Source organism: Bremia lactucae, linkage group LG13, assembly GCF_004359215.1.
Source record: "Bremia lactucae strain SF5 linkage group LG13, whole genome shotgun sequence".
Classification (NCBI taxonomy): Eukaryota; Oomycota; class Peronosporomycetes; order Peronosporales; family Peronosporaceae; genus Bremia; species Bremia lactucae.
This window is the reverse complement of record NC_090622.1, coordinates 3,045,380-3,062,707: the sequence shown is the minus strand read 5'-3', so window position 1 is coordinate 3,062,707 and position 17,328 is coordinate 3,045,380. Positions and strand designations below refer to the sequence as shown.

The following is a 17,328-nucleotide window of genomic DNA, read 5'->3' as shown; positions in this document are numbered from 1 at the left end:
CAGTCCAAGTCGGCAGTTCTCGGTTACACGCTTTAGCACTTTGTAGTCCGTGCAACGACCACATTTCCTCCATCTAACATGGACATATTAGATGATAATGGAAATAGGCATCACGTTACGCGTGATAGCTACTCATTTCTAAGTGACATCGAAAGGAGTGTTGTCGAATGAATGAGCCAAACCGTAGGGAATGATGCCATCTTGGCCATGCTATCCGGTTTGGACAGAGATGCCCTCCATTCAACCATCGCCAAGTTCATACATCATGAACTTGACGAGGCGAAGGAGGATGAGAAGGTAGTCTTGTTTAAACAGCAAGGCTCTCAACAAGCAGAACTGTTGAGGTTACAGCAGGTACAGACCCCTGTACCTGGGAAGACGCACACGCGTCGTCCCGAAACCTTAAAGATTAACATTCTGAGTATAGCATATAGTTACTAATGTGGGTAATAGTAAACTACTACTCAAGTTCATTAGGCCTTTCCGTGTACTGCATCGCAAGGGCAACGCGTACACAATATAATTGCCACGCAGGATTTGAGCGGATCCTACGCTTTACGTTGCTCGGCTCCGCCCGTACCACCAGTACTCGGCTTCTTCCGAGGACGGATCGGACCACCCTTTTCAAGAATCCCTATGAGATTCATGTGACCGCGAACCCGGTTCTCATGTTGAATCTGGAGTTTCTCATGCCGGTTCCGAAAATCCTCGAAATTGCGATGAGCTGACGACAGCCTCATCACGAAGAGCGTGATATCTCCGTTCGTACTCCAAACGGAGTACGCACTAATAGAAATCTTATCTGTCTCTCTCTTTGCGCGCGTCCAGCGCTGACTGGACCGCGAAGAAAGTAGATATAATGGTCTAAATCTACCAACGGATAAGCTTTTAGAATATTACTATGTAAAGCAATATATTCCAAATATTATCTATCTCTTAGATAATAAATAAATTAACAGCCTTTAAGTGTAAATTTCATGTAACGATACACCCCGTTACATCACCCCTCCCTTAATCGACAATCGCTCTGACTGTCATTGGACAAAAAACGCAGTCAATGCTGCATCCGTAACGATAGAGTGGTAACTATAAGACCATTTAATTGAAAACGATGTGGATTAGTCGGAACCATCTTTTGTAATTCTATCGCATGGTTAACGAGTCCATGCGGTTTGCTAATAGTGCGGCGCCTTCGGCTGCGGTTCATGCAGCCGTGAATGACGCATTATTGTCTCTTGCGGAAGACGTTCCATCTGCCGTAGAATCGTCTTCTCCTGCAACCTAGATGTTGCAGGTGCACGTGGTGATTCACTACGTGAATGCGACCCCTCTTTCGAGGTCGACCACGAATGCGAATCGGACGAAATGGCCGACTAGGGCAGAGCAGAACAGTCGCCTGATAGTAGTCAGGCGGCTGTTTATGAGCCTTCGAATGGGGGGGGCTCAATCGGATAGACGTGCTAAAGCATGTTTGGTTCCGACGATGAGGATGATTCCTCATCGCCAGCACCGTCTCCCGTGCTGTCACCCGCACAAATTTCTGTGCGTGGTGATGACGATGGCGTAATCCATCTGAATAAAAGATCTTGTGGTACCCTGCTTCAGTGGGTTTCACTCAGGGGAGCGTAGAAAACAAAAAAAATGTATCGTCTTGCCCGTGAGAAGAAGCCTTGGCTTTTGCTTGAACGGCTAGTCAATAGCTTGTCTGGAGAGACTACTCCTCACAATAAATATCCCTAATTTATTGCGACAAAGCAACATGGCCTTGATCCCAGCGCGAAGAGCTTTCGGGCTGAGGAAGACTTCTAAGACGATGGGCTTGTCTTAAGCATCAATGGTATAGTGGCAACAACAAATGAGATAAAATCTCGCTTATGCAAGCCTGTAGCGCGTTTATTCGCAATGCCAAAGACATCGGAGTCGAAGCCTGGCTTTGAAGACTTAACGCGATAAGCGTTAAGTTTAAAAAAACGAACTGCAACCGGTGCAAGGCATAAATTTCATCGGTTGTCTCGTGAGGCAAGACTTCCAACCCCACGTGGGGTGATCCCTGTCCGTCTTGCGTTGACAACACGAAGCGAGTAAAAGGGGATGTCTCTTTCTTTTCTTTGCCCTGGGAAAGGGCTCGCATCTCTTTTGAGGTGCGGGGTGCGATTAACGTTTTGCAATCGATTTACCGGCGCCAGGGGCGTGTGTTTTCCGGTGGGCCTTCTGAACCATCGGATGGATCTCATTATAATGAGGGCCTCGTCCCTCAACGTCAGCAACCAGCTGGGAACGAGGCTCCCAGCTGTCATGTGAAGGTGGATAACCGCGCCAGCGAACAAGATACCTCATTCGCTGCCGCTTCACATCACGGTGGTTCTGGATACGTTCCACAAGGAAACGTTGACCACCGTGGAAATCCACCAATGGTTGTGGTGGAGGAAAGAAAATTAGATCCGAACCGTGTGTCGGATTTCATGTCGAAGATCGACAAAATCGATCACTCCCTCCATGATTTGGAGTAGGGACTTGACCACGAGCGCGGCAAGCGTCGCTCGTTGGAGCAGACGGTGCCGGCTCACCATATCAAGCGGTTAAAAGACCGTTCGAGGACATAGTTTTGTATTAGTTTAAATTGATGTTAGTATTGAATAGATAGAAACAGAAGAACTTAATTATACAAATACAGTTTTATTTTAACCCTCTTTAAAGCAAGTGTTTTTAAAATGAGTTTTCCTCTGCACGTTCTAGTGTACATGAAGTGACGTGAGGCATCACTCGCACTGAAGCGGACTTGTACTAAAGCAGTACAAGTCGGAAGTGCTTTGTTACAATGTACCTTAAAAAGGCTTTTATCTCTCACGGATCAAAGCGCAAGCCTTATGAAGGCACTAGACGCTATTAAGATCAAAAGGTGTACTGGAAGTTAATAAAAAAATTTTAATATAAAAACCTTACCCTAGCTAATTTAAAATAGATTTCAGCCGCCAGCGACCACATTTGTTAATCATAAAATGGAGTTTTAGTTATTAATATCCAGATACAAAAAAAACTTTACCCTATTGTTTTCAAAACAATACGTATGATTAAGGCCGTATAGATCGCGAACAACACGTCCAGCATCTTCTGCCAACAATATGCGAACCCACGAACAAAGTCTTCATGTTTACTTCCAATAAACCTCGAATACTTTATCAACATATATCGAATCTTTTCGAGGGTAGAAACACTTAAGAAAAAACAACCGTTTCAACGCGGCACATGTCGAGAGCGCAGCCACCAACCTGCCACGTATCGAACTCCTAGTTGTGCCCAATCGGCTTCACCTCCTCTCCAGAATGCCAGTTGATGTCTTAGGCTTCTTTAATGCTGGTTCCGCATCAAACCCCACTCGGCGCTGCGTCGGTATTGAGCACATCTTGCTTGAAGCGACCATAAAATCCTACCGGCGCTTCTATTCCAACGCCTGCTCCTGTCGAATGCCGGTCGTTTTTTTCGAACAAGTTGACGTCGCACACGACAATAGACTGTCGCTGTAATTTATCTTTACAGCGATCCAAAGATTTACAACAGGTGGCTTCTCAGATGGCGGTCGGCTCTGCCAACTGTGTTGCCTTCACTATCCACCAGTTGGAACAACACTTCAAGAGTCATTGGGCTGCAAATTCGAGAATGTGTGTCAAGGAAACACGTTGTTAAAGCTGAGTGATGGTCACACTGAATAGTTTCATACCCTTTTCAATCCAATACTGAATTGATTTAATTTACATTTTATGGCTGCTACGCAACTTCTGATGTCTGATTCTTGGCTCTGGCTGCACGAGGACATCGGATCATTTGTGGAGACAATACAGAGAACCGACTTGTTTCCGGTGTTTTACAGTACAACCCAATGCTGACCGGTCGAGCACGCATTAGACAGATGCAACGCCACGAGCCCTTGGTCCACGAAAAGCCTAACATCTTCGACTAATCCCGTCTTGACTCAACGCAAAGAGCGCTTCCAAATAGTCGCACCGTCTCTCGCGAGCGACTACTGCGGCAACGCCATTGCGCTCGTAATCAAACCTTCTTTTCCGTCCTTCCTGCTTATATCGATGCATTCTTTTTTAAAAGGATCGAGTAATCGACCGAATCAGATACCGATGGCTGCAGGCAACAGCACGAAGTCCTGAGGATCACATGTGCGTTAAGTAATTTCGTCCATTAGAGGAGACAAACGATCCTGTGCTCAGTCGAATCTTAGGGAAGACACGTAGATAGTATTCCTCGAGTTTCTCCTGGCTCAAATCCCCATTCCCATGATGGATAGACAGGGTCCTGAGTCATAATTTCACCAGGATTCCGAGAGAAGAGATAAAGGCGACACATCGTGTTCGTAGCATTCTTTGTTCTTGTTTCTTACCAGCTGCTGGCACTATTTATCTTTTGGGGAATGATTACTTATGTCGGTCGAAGCGACGTCGATAGTACTATCACCCATTCTCACAAATTCTCGGCGCGACAACGTCGAAAGATTACACGCGAAAGAAAACGACAGGGTATGCATCCATTTCGATGTGTAAATATATGTATAAACTTATATAAGTAGATTCTCATTGACCGTAAAAGACGCTTCGACGTCGCGTAGGTTGTAATTGTAGCGAACGGTCCTTGGGGCCGTTCGTGAAGGGTATTTGAACTAGCAAATTTAGATCGACAGCACCTTTCCGTCTACGCAAAGCAATCGGTTCGCGTCGGGGTACTGTCGTCGAAATCGAGCGCCGCGTAGAGCACGTCGACCCACGCGAGCGATGCGTCTTCGTCCGCGGGACAATTGGTCAATGGCAGCGACGCCTCCACGGTCACCACGGGGGCCACGTCCTTGGAAAAATGCACGTCCGACATTGATAGCGTCTCATTTACGGTCGTGCTATGCGGGGGCGAAAGCGCCCGCTTCCTTGTAATACGCCACGTCAGTGCGGGCTGGTCGCGCTGAAAGAATTGGTTTGAAAACGTGCACACGACGGCACGGGATTTGGTCCACTTTCGAAAGTGAAAGTAGTTGAGTTGGCGTTGAAAACTAGCGTACTTTCGGTGCTTAAAGTACTTGGGTAGCACGTAGCTCGTCATGGCGGCCATGTCGTGAATCTCAAACGCCTTGCCGTCGGGCGTCCAGCGCAAGATGCGCGCAGACTCGCTGTCGAGCATGCGACGGAGGCTCTTTAGAAACGGGGCCACCTCTTTTACAGATGTACCGTCCGTCAATTCGGAGGCGTCAAGGGGCGAGTGCATCATCCGTGTCTATCTAATGAAAGAGCTTGCAGTCGGCAGATGGAAAAGTGTCGACTGAAAAGTAAGTCGCATATCGTCTACCTAAAGTCTGGGAGGGCGGTCTCAAGCCAAGAGCAATCGATGTGATGGTGTAGAGTGGAAGGGTATCACGGACACTGACGGTGCAAGGTTTCTCGTCGGGCCGTCCAGTTTAGTCGATCTGCCCGCTGTGCCGAGCGATTTGACATTGCATGTACAGTACGAGGGCGGCTGTCCAAGCACTTAGGAAGACCTTGAGCGCAGACGCGCCTGTGGGGTGGTTCTCACGGTCGCGAATCCTAAGATTTCCCGCGACTGTAACCGTTTATTATTTGCACATTTAAACAAAAGCACGCGGCGACCGTGGCGTCTTTGAGGCCCTTTCGTACATTCGACTATCCGGATTCTTTGAAATAGATATGAGGTGTTGTCACAGATTGCAAAGCAAGCTGGGATACGCCATTAGACTAGCCAGCAAGAACCAAATGATTGAAGCAAACTGTGTATTTGAAGGCGACTTCACGGAGCAGACTTAGCTTTCGTTGCCTGTAGCGCTTGATGATTCCCCGAAATATTGAACGGAATTCGGATTTTTCTCATGACACCTTCACGAAAGATGGGCCTCGAAGCTGATTATGATTCGTAGAAAGAGACGGGAGGAAAATTCCGTATTTGCCTTTCTGCTCAACTGTGGTTCCTCGGTAGTCGTCGACTAACGCCGGGCCTGTTTGGCGTGATTTTCATGTGCTGAATATATCGACCATTTGTTTCGTAGGTGTACCTGCCGTGGCCAGATTTGTCATACGCACAACTTAATCGCAGCCTTTAAAAGAGCGTACTCTTAAAAGAACTCACAATGCAGCACGATTAGTTCTCGGTGGTCGCTCTTTGAGCGGACCATCGAACATACTTATAATGGGACAACAGCTTGCGTATTTTCAAATTCAATACCGAGACATCTAGGTCGGGTACTTGGTAAATTTTAACAATTTTGTCCGACCGACGGTGGCTCTTTTGCACACTTGCAAACCTTCGATTTCCAGTCACGACCCATGGACTTACGCCATCCGAAAATGTCGGTAGAAAAATGCAATGCATGGCCTATTTGGGGTCGATAAAGTATTCACTTCGAGACAGGCTGCAATGACTTACTACATAATTTAAAAATTTGAAGAAGCTTACACCAGAACGTCACGAGTGTTAAAAGTGTTGCCTTCCGTTAAGTCCTACAGTCAGTTAACATATTTTTAAGCTGTAATTTAAGCCAAACTACGGTATAAAAAAATCGTCGGGACGGCTGTGTAAAGTCAGGATTTGGTAACGTGATTGCTTGAACAAAATAAACAAAGCTGTCGCATAGCGACGATTGCGGTATGCGACAGCTTTGAATATTTTTCGTTTAGGCAGTGTTGCCAAACCCGTCGCTGATCTCGTACGAGTCATGGGTACGACGTAAACGCGGGAAAGCGTGGATTTGAAGAAACCGCTTAGGTAGAACAAGCCGCTAAACACGCGCCGGATGGCTCAAACAGAGCCCTCATCTGGTATTTTTTTTCTAAGTGTACCCATGTAAACCGTGGGTAGACGTGCAGCGATGATATTCACACCAATTGCAGTATCGTTTTCGTAATCGCCTTACATTTCCCAAGTCGAATATCAAAATTTGTTGTTTTGATAATTGCCTAGCTTGCCGTCGAAAGAGTCAAGGTTGGAGGTAGTGAAATATTTGCAAGCCGGATTTGAAATGAGAGCCAGACGCAAATGTGACCTTAAATGATTTGTATGAGTCCGCTACAAAATCCTTTTTCAATATTAATATCTAATTTTGTCATAAAATCCTATTTGACCCTTTTATTGACTTTTCTAAAAATTACATGAACTGCGAGAATGGCACTGAATCGTGGAATATCGCGAGGCGAGGCTTTCGTACTTAAAATGAGGTTGGGTTCGCCGCCCCTAATGGCTACCTTGCCTTTGCGGTCGGTCGAAAAGAATCTTGCGGGCTCCCTCCTACTTTTACCTTATTTTTCCCGCTTGCCCAGCTGCTGCCTTCTGTTCATCTACTCATGAACAGAAGGCAGCAGCTAAGTTGTCACAAATTACGCACGGAGTCACGTCGAAATCCCAGCCGCTTCGTAACCATAGGGGCGGCACATCCATGTGTGCCGTTGCCGCTTCGAAGCTGAAATGAATCGCCTTGAGAGTTACCGCGCCAGGTTTGTCACCTCACAATTTTGCGAGTAGTTAGGTATTGTAAAAGAAATGCCCGCTTAAAAACGATTTGCTTATGCAACAACATGGGCATGGACACGGCATAGTAATCATTATTTTTGGTATGTCCACCGTTTAGGTTATTTGTTGTACCACAACTTTCATCGAATATGCTAATCGCAAAATTCACGTCAACATGACCATTAAGGTGATCTTTTGTTGTAATCATGTGACAAAACCCATGCCGAGCAAAAAAAAATCTCCACGTTACTGATAAAAAGACGCCCAGCCCCTTTTGGCTCCGTGATCGTCTGGTTCTCGACTTCCCCCAGAAGATTTGGTAATAATGGCACCTATGGGTTCACGTGAGTTGGGATATGAATTCTTTATATGTCCTTTCTAGCAACCATACCTTGCCATATTTTCGCACATGAAGATAGGTACTTCAAGTTTAACCAAAAACAGACGCTTTGTTTTGTCAGCGCATTAAGCCTGCTCCGTCCAGCAGTGCGCCACTAAAGCCGCTACCGATTCCAACGGATTGTTGGAATGACGAAATTTAATTTAATAAAGAAAGCCCTCTACGCAACGAATGGCTTTGAACCCGTATATGTAACGGGGTGTATCGTTACATGAAATTAACACTTAAAGGTTGTTAATTAATATATATTATCTAGAAGGTAGATAATATTTGGTGAATATTACTTAACGATATGATATTCGGAAATCTTATCCATTGGAGAGCTTTCCGAATATTACGTAAAGAAATTGGTAGATAAAGGCCATTATATCTACTTTCTCCGCGGTCCAGTCAGCGCTGGATAAACAGAGAGACAGATAAGACTTTATTACATGTTTTGTATTAGTTTATAATGAAGTTAGTATTGAATAGATAAAAGCAGAAGAACTTAATTATTTCAAATACAGTTTTTAATTAACCCCCTTATAAGCAAGTGTTTTAAAGATAGTCTCCCTCTGCACGTACAAGTGTACGTGAAGTGACGTGAGGTACCACTCGCACTGAGGCAGTGAGAAGTGGAATTGTACTGAAGCAGTACAAGTCAGTAGTGCCTGTAACGGGTGTATCGTTTCATGAATCAACACTTAAAAGGTTTTAATTAATATATTATCCAAGAGGTAGAGAATATTTGGAGAATATTACTTTATATAGTAATGTTCAGAAATCTTATGCATAAATAGGTATATGCCAAGATATGTATTTATCCCGCAGACTAATCAGCTGTAAACGTAAACAAAAGAGAGAGATAGACAAGATTTCAATTGCATGTTAAGTATTAGTTCATAATTAAGTTAACATTAACAGATAGAAAGAAGAGAAACTTAATTATGTTATTACAGTTTTCATTTAACCCTCTATAAGCTAGTTACCTTAAGGAGTAGTCTTTCTCTGCACGTACTAGTATACGTTAAATAACGAAAGGCACCACTCGCAACTGAAGCAGTGCGAAGTGGACTTGTACTGAAACAGTACAAGTCGTAGTGCCCCTTTACACCTTGGTAGCACTTTGTAGTCCGTCTAAGGATCACAAATCCTTCATCTAACATGGACATGTTAGATGATAGTGGGAATACGCATCACGTTTCCCGTGAAAGCTGCTCCTTTCGAAGTGACATAGAAAGGAGTGTGGTCGTACGAATGAGTCGAACCGTATGGAATGATGCCATCTTGGCCATGCTGTCTGGTTTGGACAGAGATGCCCTCCATTAAGCCATCGCCAAGTTCATACAACATGAACTTGACGAGATGAAGGAAAAAGTAGCTTTGCTGAATCAGCAAGGCTCTCAACAGGCGGAACTGTTGAGATTACAACAGGTACAGACCCCTGTGCCTGGGATGACGCAAACGCGTCGTCCCGAAACTCTAAAGATTGACATCTCAAAATATAGGGGAGTCGAAGAAGACTCCCTTTTGAGATGGTTTGTCGAATTAGACGATGCCATAAGGGCACGTCACATTATCGACGAGCAAATGCAAATCGCATTCGCTCAATCAAATCTGGCAGGTCGTGCCAAAACTTGGGCATTGGGCCTTAAGTTACGCGACCCATATGTTTTTGGGTCGCTAGAGGTTTTTAAAACCCGACTCAAACAGACGTTTGAGCCACCAAGGGCTGAGTTCAGAGCTCGTTCAGAGCTTCTGAAACTTAAGCAAGGCAAGCGTGATGTGCACGCATATGCCCAGCACATACGACTCTTAGCGAGTTGTATTACCAATAACCCAGTCCATGAACACACGTTGATTACGGTGTTCATGCAAGGTCTTACGGATGGTCCCGTAAAGACCCACCTGTTCCGCTTGGAACTGGATACGCTTGAAGAAGCAATATCCGTAGCGGAACAGGAGGACTTTTAGCTTGAGACAGGCTCAAGCAAGTTCGTCATCATATCGTCCACCTAGACGACACGAACTAGGAGGTCCAGAACCCATGGACCTTTCCTATGTCGAAAGCGAGAAACCTCGCTTTTCGAATAATAAGCGATCGCAGAAATGCCATCGCTGCCAAAAATTGGGACATTACGCTCATGAGTGTAGTGCCCCACGTCCAGCACCAAAAGGTACTGAACGTAATTTTGGATCGTATGCCAAAAAGGGCAACGGTCGCGGATCCGACGTTGTTGCGAAATCGCAACAGCGAGGCGGACCGCCAAAAAATGGACGGGGTCAGTAGGGGCGCAACGCCCTACTGATCCAGCAACCTCAAGAGAATTTGCAAATCTCTTGACAAAAGTTGCTCCAGACACACAATCATTATGTGTCTCTGCACCTGGTGATGAGGGATACCTCATCAACCTCAACTTCTGCGTGTTGAGAGTCTTGCTGATTAAGCAAGGCTACCTTCTCCTTCGCCTCGTCAAGTTCATGTTGTATGGACTTGGCGATGGCTGAATGGAGGGCATCTCTGTCCGAAATCGGACAGCATGGCCAAGATGGCATCGTTCCCTACGCTCGAACTCATTCGTTCGACCGCACTCCTTTCTATGTCACTTAGAAAGGAGTAGCTATCACGCGAAACGTGATGCGTATTTTCATTTCATCTAACATGTTCATGTTAGATGATTGGAACTGTGGTCCTTGGACGGACTACAAAGTGCTACCAGGTGTAACGGGCTACTGCAGACCTGTACTGCTCTAGTACAAGTCCACTTCGCACTGCCTCAGTGCGAGTGGTGCCTCACGTCACTTCACGTACACTAGTACGTGCAGAAGAAGTCTTTTCTTTAAAACACTTGCTTTAAAGAGGGTTAATTAAAAACTGTATCAATATAATTAAGTTCTTCTTGTCTACCTACTTAAAACTAACTTAATTATAAACTTTTACAAAATATGTACTAAAAGTCTTATCTGTCTTTCTCTTTGCGCGCGTCCAGCGCTGACTGAACCGCGAAGAAAGTAGATATAATGGTCTATATCTACCATTGGATAAGCCTTTAGAATATTACCATGTATAGTAATATTCTCCAAATATTATCTACCTCTTAGATTATATATTAATTAACAACCTTTAAGTGTTAATTTCATGTAACGATACACCCGTTACAGTAAGCGCAAAGTGATTAGTATTGGTATGATGGCTATCCGACTTTACCTCAGCAATGGTGTTGTTACCCCCCATGTCACCCTTAAGAATAATCATGCGACCAATAACTCCTGCATACATTAAGACAACGTATTACGCTATAATTAGCCCCAGCCGCCTCCCTCGCACTTCAAACTCAAAATAAAAAAAGGTGTCAATTTAACGAAAAAGGGTGTGAATTTAGCAATTTTCATAATTTATTATGTCACAATGTTCGTCTTTAAGCTTGTGCCCTGGCTAAATCCTAACAAATTTAATGTTTGCTGAACTTCTTAAAAAACTTGCGGATTGTCAGGAACTATCCCGCATATCAAAGATTATGTTGAAAGCTAAACTTAGCCCTTGCTTTATGCAGTGATAGTGGCTACAATTGAGGAAGGCACGGTGCTCAATCTGGGTAGATTTGTATAATGTTTTACTGTCATGTGATACCTGTTGGGGTATGACAACACACTGCGTAAGAATGTCTTCGTGTAGGGAAAATGGAAAAGTAAATTCGTTCTTATAAAACCCTCATACATGTTACGTACTTAAATGTAACAGCTTCGCTTGCTCTTCTTCTTGTGTCATTCACGACAGTAACCGCCACATCAGCACGACAACGAACCGTCGCCTGATGTTCCACCTTCAACACTCCTCCTCGACGAGAAGTTTCTAATATTGGTCTTGGCCACGAGAAATTGAAACTTCGTTGTCGAAATTGTCTTGGTCAGGAAATCAGCGAGCTGTAACTTGGTTTTAATATACTCCAGCTGTATTACCTTGTTTTTGACTTGATCACGGACAAAATGATAGCGTATATCAATGTGCTTCGCACGACTTTGATATCCTTCATTTTTCGCGATAGCAATCACACTTTGATTGTCCTCGTACACCATTACTGGACCATTAATCTTGACCTTCATCTCCAGCAATAGCGATTTAGTCCACAATACTTCTTGTATACACAATGATAAAGCCACATATTCGGCTTCGGCAGTGCTTAGCGACACACTGTTTTGCATTTTTGACTTGAAAAAAAATCACGGGTGATCCGTTGACCATCACCATCACACCTGATGTTGAGCGTCATTTGTCCTTGTTACTGCCCCAATCAGCGTCACTAAATGCACTCAACTGCAGTTCGCGTGACTTGCTCCGATAGCAGATTCCATCCATAGCGGTTGACTTTAAATAACGCAGCACTCGGATAGCTGCATTCCAATGTTCTTCACTTGGTTTTTCTAAGTGTCGACTCAATTGACACACCGCGAATGCAATATCGGGTCTTGTGCCGGTTGCCACGTAGAGAAGTGAACCCACCAATGAACGATACGGACGATTTTTCATTTTTGGGTCCATCACTTCACACTTATCATGTTCTGGTCTTCCATACCCGGATTATACACCGGCCTAGCATTATCTTGATTGAATTTTTCAACCATTCTTGCTATCCACGCGCTTTGACAGATCTTGAGTCGTTTCTCCTCCATCTTGTAGTCAACTTCGATGCCCAGAACAAATCGCACTTTACCCAGTCTCTTGAGCTGAAATTTAGTAGACAATTCATCAGCAACTTGCTTAATTGAGTCGTACGAAATGCCACCAATGAGCATGTCATCGACATATAACGTCACGTAAGTCCATGAAAAATTGTCAAATCGACGAACAAATACACACGGATCCGAAACGCACGCCACAAATCCCATGCTCTTGAAAACGCCTGAAATAGTCTTAAACCATGTTGCAGCAGCTTGTTTAAGTCCATACAGGCTTCGATTTAGCTTCAGCACTTGACTCGATTTCATTTTAACGCCCTCGGGTGTATTAAGAAACACCTCTTCTTCGAGAACACCATTGATAAATGCTGTATCGACATCATATTGGAATATAGCCATCACGACACGTATTCTCCGGTTGCGAACATGAATTCAATTCGTGTGTTTCGCGGTATGTTGCCAGTAATCAATTCCATAGGTCTGACGATAACCTAATGCCACAAGCCGAGCCTTATATCGCTCAACATCACCATTTTCATTTCGCTTGATGGCGAACACCCACTTAGTTCCAATTACCTTCTTGTTTAACAAATTGTCCACGGGACTCCACGTCTTTTTGCTATCTAGTGCCTTCAGTTCGGCTTCTATCGCTTCTTTCCACATCATACTTTGTGGAGACTTCACAGCATCTTGGTACGTTGATGGGGTTTCAAATGCCGCATTAGCTTGATCATATTCAATACGATATCGTTTTGAGGCACGTTCTACAGGTTCATCTCCTCGTGACGAAACAATAGCATCTGACATCCCGACCGGAACCAAAGCTTGTGAGTCTGTACTTGGAGGAGATATTGCGAGAGGGTTATTGTGTCCACTAACACGAGATGAATGTGTCTCTAGACTGTCATCGAGATTAGTCCATCCCTCCCTGGGCACAATGGCCTGAATATCATCCTCAATTAGCTGGCTCCATGTACACGTCATCGATATCGAAAGCAATATCATCTTCATGTCCATTCTCTAGACGTGTACCCAACGACGTTAATTCTTGAGGAGGCGAGACTATTTGATCACCGTTAGTCTGATCAACCTCCATAGGTTCAATTTCATCGTGATTCGAAGAAATTGGTGATTGAACCCTGATATCATCGTCTCCTTCGCCATTTATTTTTGCGTGCTGACGAGTTGATACTGGTGCGTCATCAACAACTTGTACATACTTCGTCCGTGGCTGTTCTTGAAATGTCACTGACCTTGTGACTTCAAGTTTTTCTGAATTATAATTCCAGACACGATAACCCTTCACTTCGTGTGAATAACCAAGAAACATGCACCGAAATGCCTTCTTGTCCAATTAAGCACGTTTTGCTTTGTCAATGTGTGCGTAACCTTGAGCACCAAAAACGCGCATGTGTGACATGTCTGGCTTCAAGCCAAAACACATCTCAATTGGAGTCTTCGTCGGGGATGAAGCGCACGTGACCCGGTTGGTCACATATACAGCTGTATTTATAGCTTCAGCCCACCACTTCTTTTCCACTTGCATGTGATTTAGCATCGACCTTGCACGTTCCGTCAGTGTCCTATTCATTCGTTCAGCCATTCCATTTTGCTGGGGCGTCGCCTGATGCTCCACCTTCAACAATACCGCTCTATGCTACGGATCATTTTTTAATAATTTTAGCTGCTCTAACCTACAGTGCAATATTTTGTTTGATAAAAGTGACAACGCAGAATATTTCAATAAATTCCGTAAGACCTCAATTTCTTAAGATCAATTTCTTAAGAGTGGGTGGTGCTAAAATGCAGTGGTCAGTTTCGCTCAGGTGTACAGAATATATCTTGACCGTTGCTACGTATTTGTTCCTACCAAGAAAATTGTTCGAGTGTACTTGATTAATTTTTATGAACAAGTAAAGACTTGGTTACTGAAGCCCCTTGCACAAGGATTGCCTGCGAACGCATACCCTTTTTGTAGCCTTGCATTGCTCATACGATCATCAAGTACATGAAAAAGATGGAAAAAGTGATTGCAAAATGTTGTTTTTGAGACTTGATTTGCTCAATTTCGAGTAGATTGCAAAGATTCTTAGAAAAACGCCTCGTACACACTTTGTGGTGCTTTTGCTTTTCGCTGATGCAGATCAGAGCAAGTGCATATCTTTCGGAGAAGGATTTTTCCCGGCTAGTCTGCCACACATAATACTACTCACAGACATGTCGCAATGATAACTTTAAGGCTGGCTTCCCGCAGATGCAGAAGAACATTGAAGTAGCAGTAATTGCTCGCTTCAAAGAGCGGTACCCTAACATTGCAAAACGGCAAATCCGCGACAATTCGATATGGTTAGTAAGTGATAAAAACGGCGATTGATTTGCCACAACCCATCTATCAGCGCAGTACCAGGTCCTACAAATTTCTGCTGTTTGGAAGCCTTTCCTCCTCACATCTGAATTTTCCGTCAGTCTCTCGGATCTCGCTTAACTCGTAACGCTAAAATGTTGGCGGTAATCCTCGGTGCGCTTCTTTTCGTGATATGCAAAGCTAGTGGCCAGCATCCTACGTCATCTCGGTATCGCTACATTCCTAAATATTTTAGTCAACGGGATCCTAGCCAGTCTCCCCCAGCGTCTTACCCTCCTCACATGGGGCTGCAGGATGGATACACGTGGCATGATGTGCATGCTGAAGTTGCCGCGGGACGACTTGAAGGCAGAAATGTGAAGCTTCTGGTATTTCTGCGTCATGGTGAAGGTATCCACAACGTCGCTACTAACAAGTATGGCATGTTCGCGTGGGACGGCTACTACTCTAAGCTGCCAGAGTATTTGGATTCGCCCTTGACAAAAACCGGGGTCATACAAGCAGGAAAAGCGTCGAAAATGCTCGACGGTGAGATTTCTATGGGCTTACATCTCGACAATGTGCTGGTGTCTCCGCTAGAGCGTACACTTCATACTTACTCCGTTGCGTACCAAAATCAACAAAACATCAAAAGCACAGTGGTAGAGTTAGCACGGGAGATACTGGGTGTGAGCACTTGCGACCAGCGTCGCAGCATCTCTGAAAAGCGACTCGAGTACCCTCACTTGGACTTCAGCAAAATTAAATCTGATGCGGACCCATGGTGGACCTCTGATCATCGTGAGACTGACGCTGAGATAAAAATTCGTGCAACAAAGTTCTTAAATTTTATCTTTTCGAACACGTCATCACAGAGTGTTGGTGTTGTCTCCCACAGCATATTTGCCGCTGCGCTTCTAGGTGTAGTTAATCATCCCGTGTACAAAATTGCAACAGCTGAGTTCCTACCTCTGCTTATTGAGGCCTTCCCACCAGCAAACTAAATGCTAGTTTTGCAATTGGCCGAATTCGTGCGATTTGTTGAACTCGTTATAAATGATTTCCTTTTTACAAGCTTCGTCCGGATTTGGATGACTGTGGGAAACGTGATGGCGCAGGTTGATGATTGATAACATAAAAGCTAGAAACGTTTGGGCTCTTTTTAATCAGTGAAAAAACATCGGAGCTTAAAATTATATTAGAATAATACGATAGTTAATAATATCGAACTATAAAATTTAAGAAACGTATTGTCCAGGTCGAAGATCAATCTATTGTTATATATGTGTAACGGGGCACTACGACTTGTACTGTTCCAGTACAAGTCCACTTCACACTGCTTCAGTTGTGAGTGGTGCCTTTCGTTAGGTGACGTACACTGTACGTGCAGAGGAAGACTTCCCTTAAGACAAGTTAACTTAAGAGGGTAAAATGAAAATTGTATTAATATTGTAACTGGGTGTATCGTTACATGAAATTAACACTGAAAGGTTGTTAGTTAATATATTATCTAAAAGGTAGATAATGTTTGGAGAATATAACTTTACATGGTAATATTCTAAAAGCTTATCCATTGGCAGATATAGACCATTATATCTACTTTCTCCGCTGTCCAGTCAGAGTTGGAAGCGCGCAAAGAGAGAGACAGATTAGACTTTATTACATGTTTTGTATTAGTTTAAAATTAAGTAGTATTAAATAGATAGAAACAAAAGAACTTAATTATATTAAATACTGTTTTTAATTAACCCTCTTTAAAGCAAGTGTTTTAAAAGAGAGTCTTCTTCTGCACGTACTACTGTACGAGAAGTGAGGCACCACTCGCAGGTGATCAGTCGAGATGTCACGTTCGACGACTGAGGCAGTGCGGAGTGGACTTGCACTGAAGCAGTACAAGTCAGTAGTGCCCCGTTACACCTGGTAGCACTTTGAAGTTCGTCCAAGGACCACAGTTTCATCATCTAACATGGACATGTTAGATGATAATGGAAATACGCATCACGTTTCGCGTGATAGCTACTCCTTTCTAAGTGACATAGAAAGGAGTGCGGTCGAACGAATGAGTTCGAGCGTAGGGAACGATGCCATCTTGGCCATGCTGTCCGATTTCGGACAGAGATGCCCTCCATTCAGCCATCGCCAGGCTCATACAACATGAACTTGACGATGCGAAGGAGAAGGTAGCCTTGCTTAATCAGCAAGGCTCTCAACAGGCAGAAGTTGAGGTTATAACAGGTACATACCCCTGTACCTGGGATGACGCACACGCGTCGTCCCGAAACCTTAAAGATTGACATCTCTAAGCATCGGGGAGTCGAAGAAGACTCCCTCTTAAGATGGTTTGTCTAGTTGGACGATGCCATAAGGGCTCGTCACATCGTCGACGAGCAAATGCAAGTCGTATTTGATCAGTCAAATT

At 44.2% G+C, this 17,328-nt stretch overlaps 2 protein-coding genes across 2 annotated transcripts; one reads left to right on the top strand and one right to left on the bottom strand.

Moving 5' to 3' along the window:
- Positions 1-4,698: 4,698 nt before the first annotated feature.
- CCR75_003857 (uncharacterized protein) lies at positions 4,699-5,262 on the bottom strand (the record flags this gene model as incomplete). Its single annotated transcript, XM_067961949.1, has 1 exon — positions 4,699-5,262. One exon carries the CDS (start codon positions 5,260-5,262, stop codon positions 4,699-4,701), a length of 564 nt encoding a protein of 187 aa, XP_067823424.1.
- Positions 5,263-15,064: 9,802 nt separating this feature from the next.
- On the top strand, positions 15,065-15,913 carry CCR75_003856 (uncharacterized protein; the record flags this gene model as incomplete). Its single annotated transcript, XM_067961948.1, has 1 exon — positions 15,065-15,913. The coding sequence occupies one exon, from the start codon at positions 15,065-15,067 to the stop codon at positions 15,911-15,913; it is 849 nt and encodes a 282-aa protein (XP_067823425.1).
- Between the last annotated feature and the right edge of the window lie 1,415 nt (positions 15,914-17,328).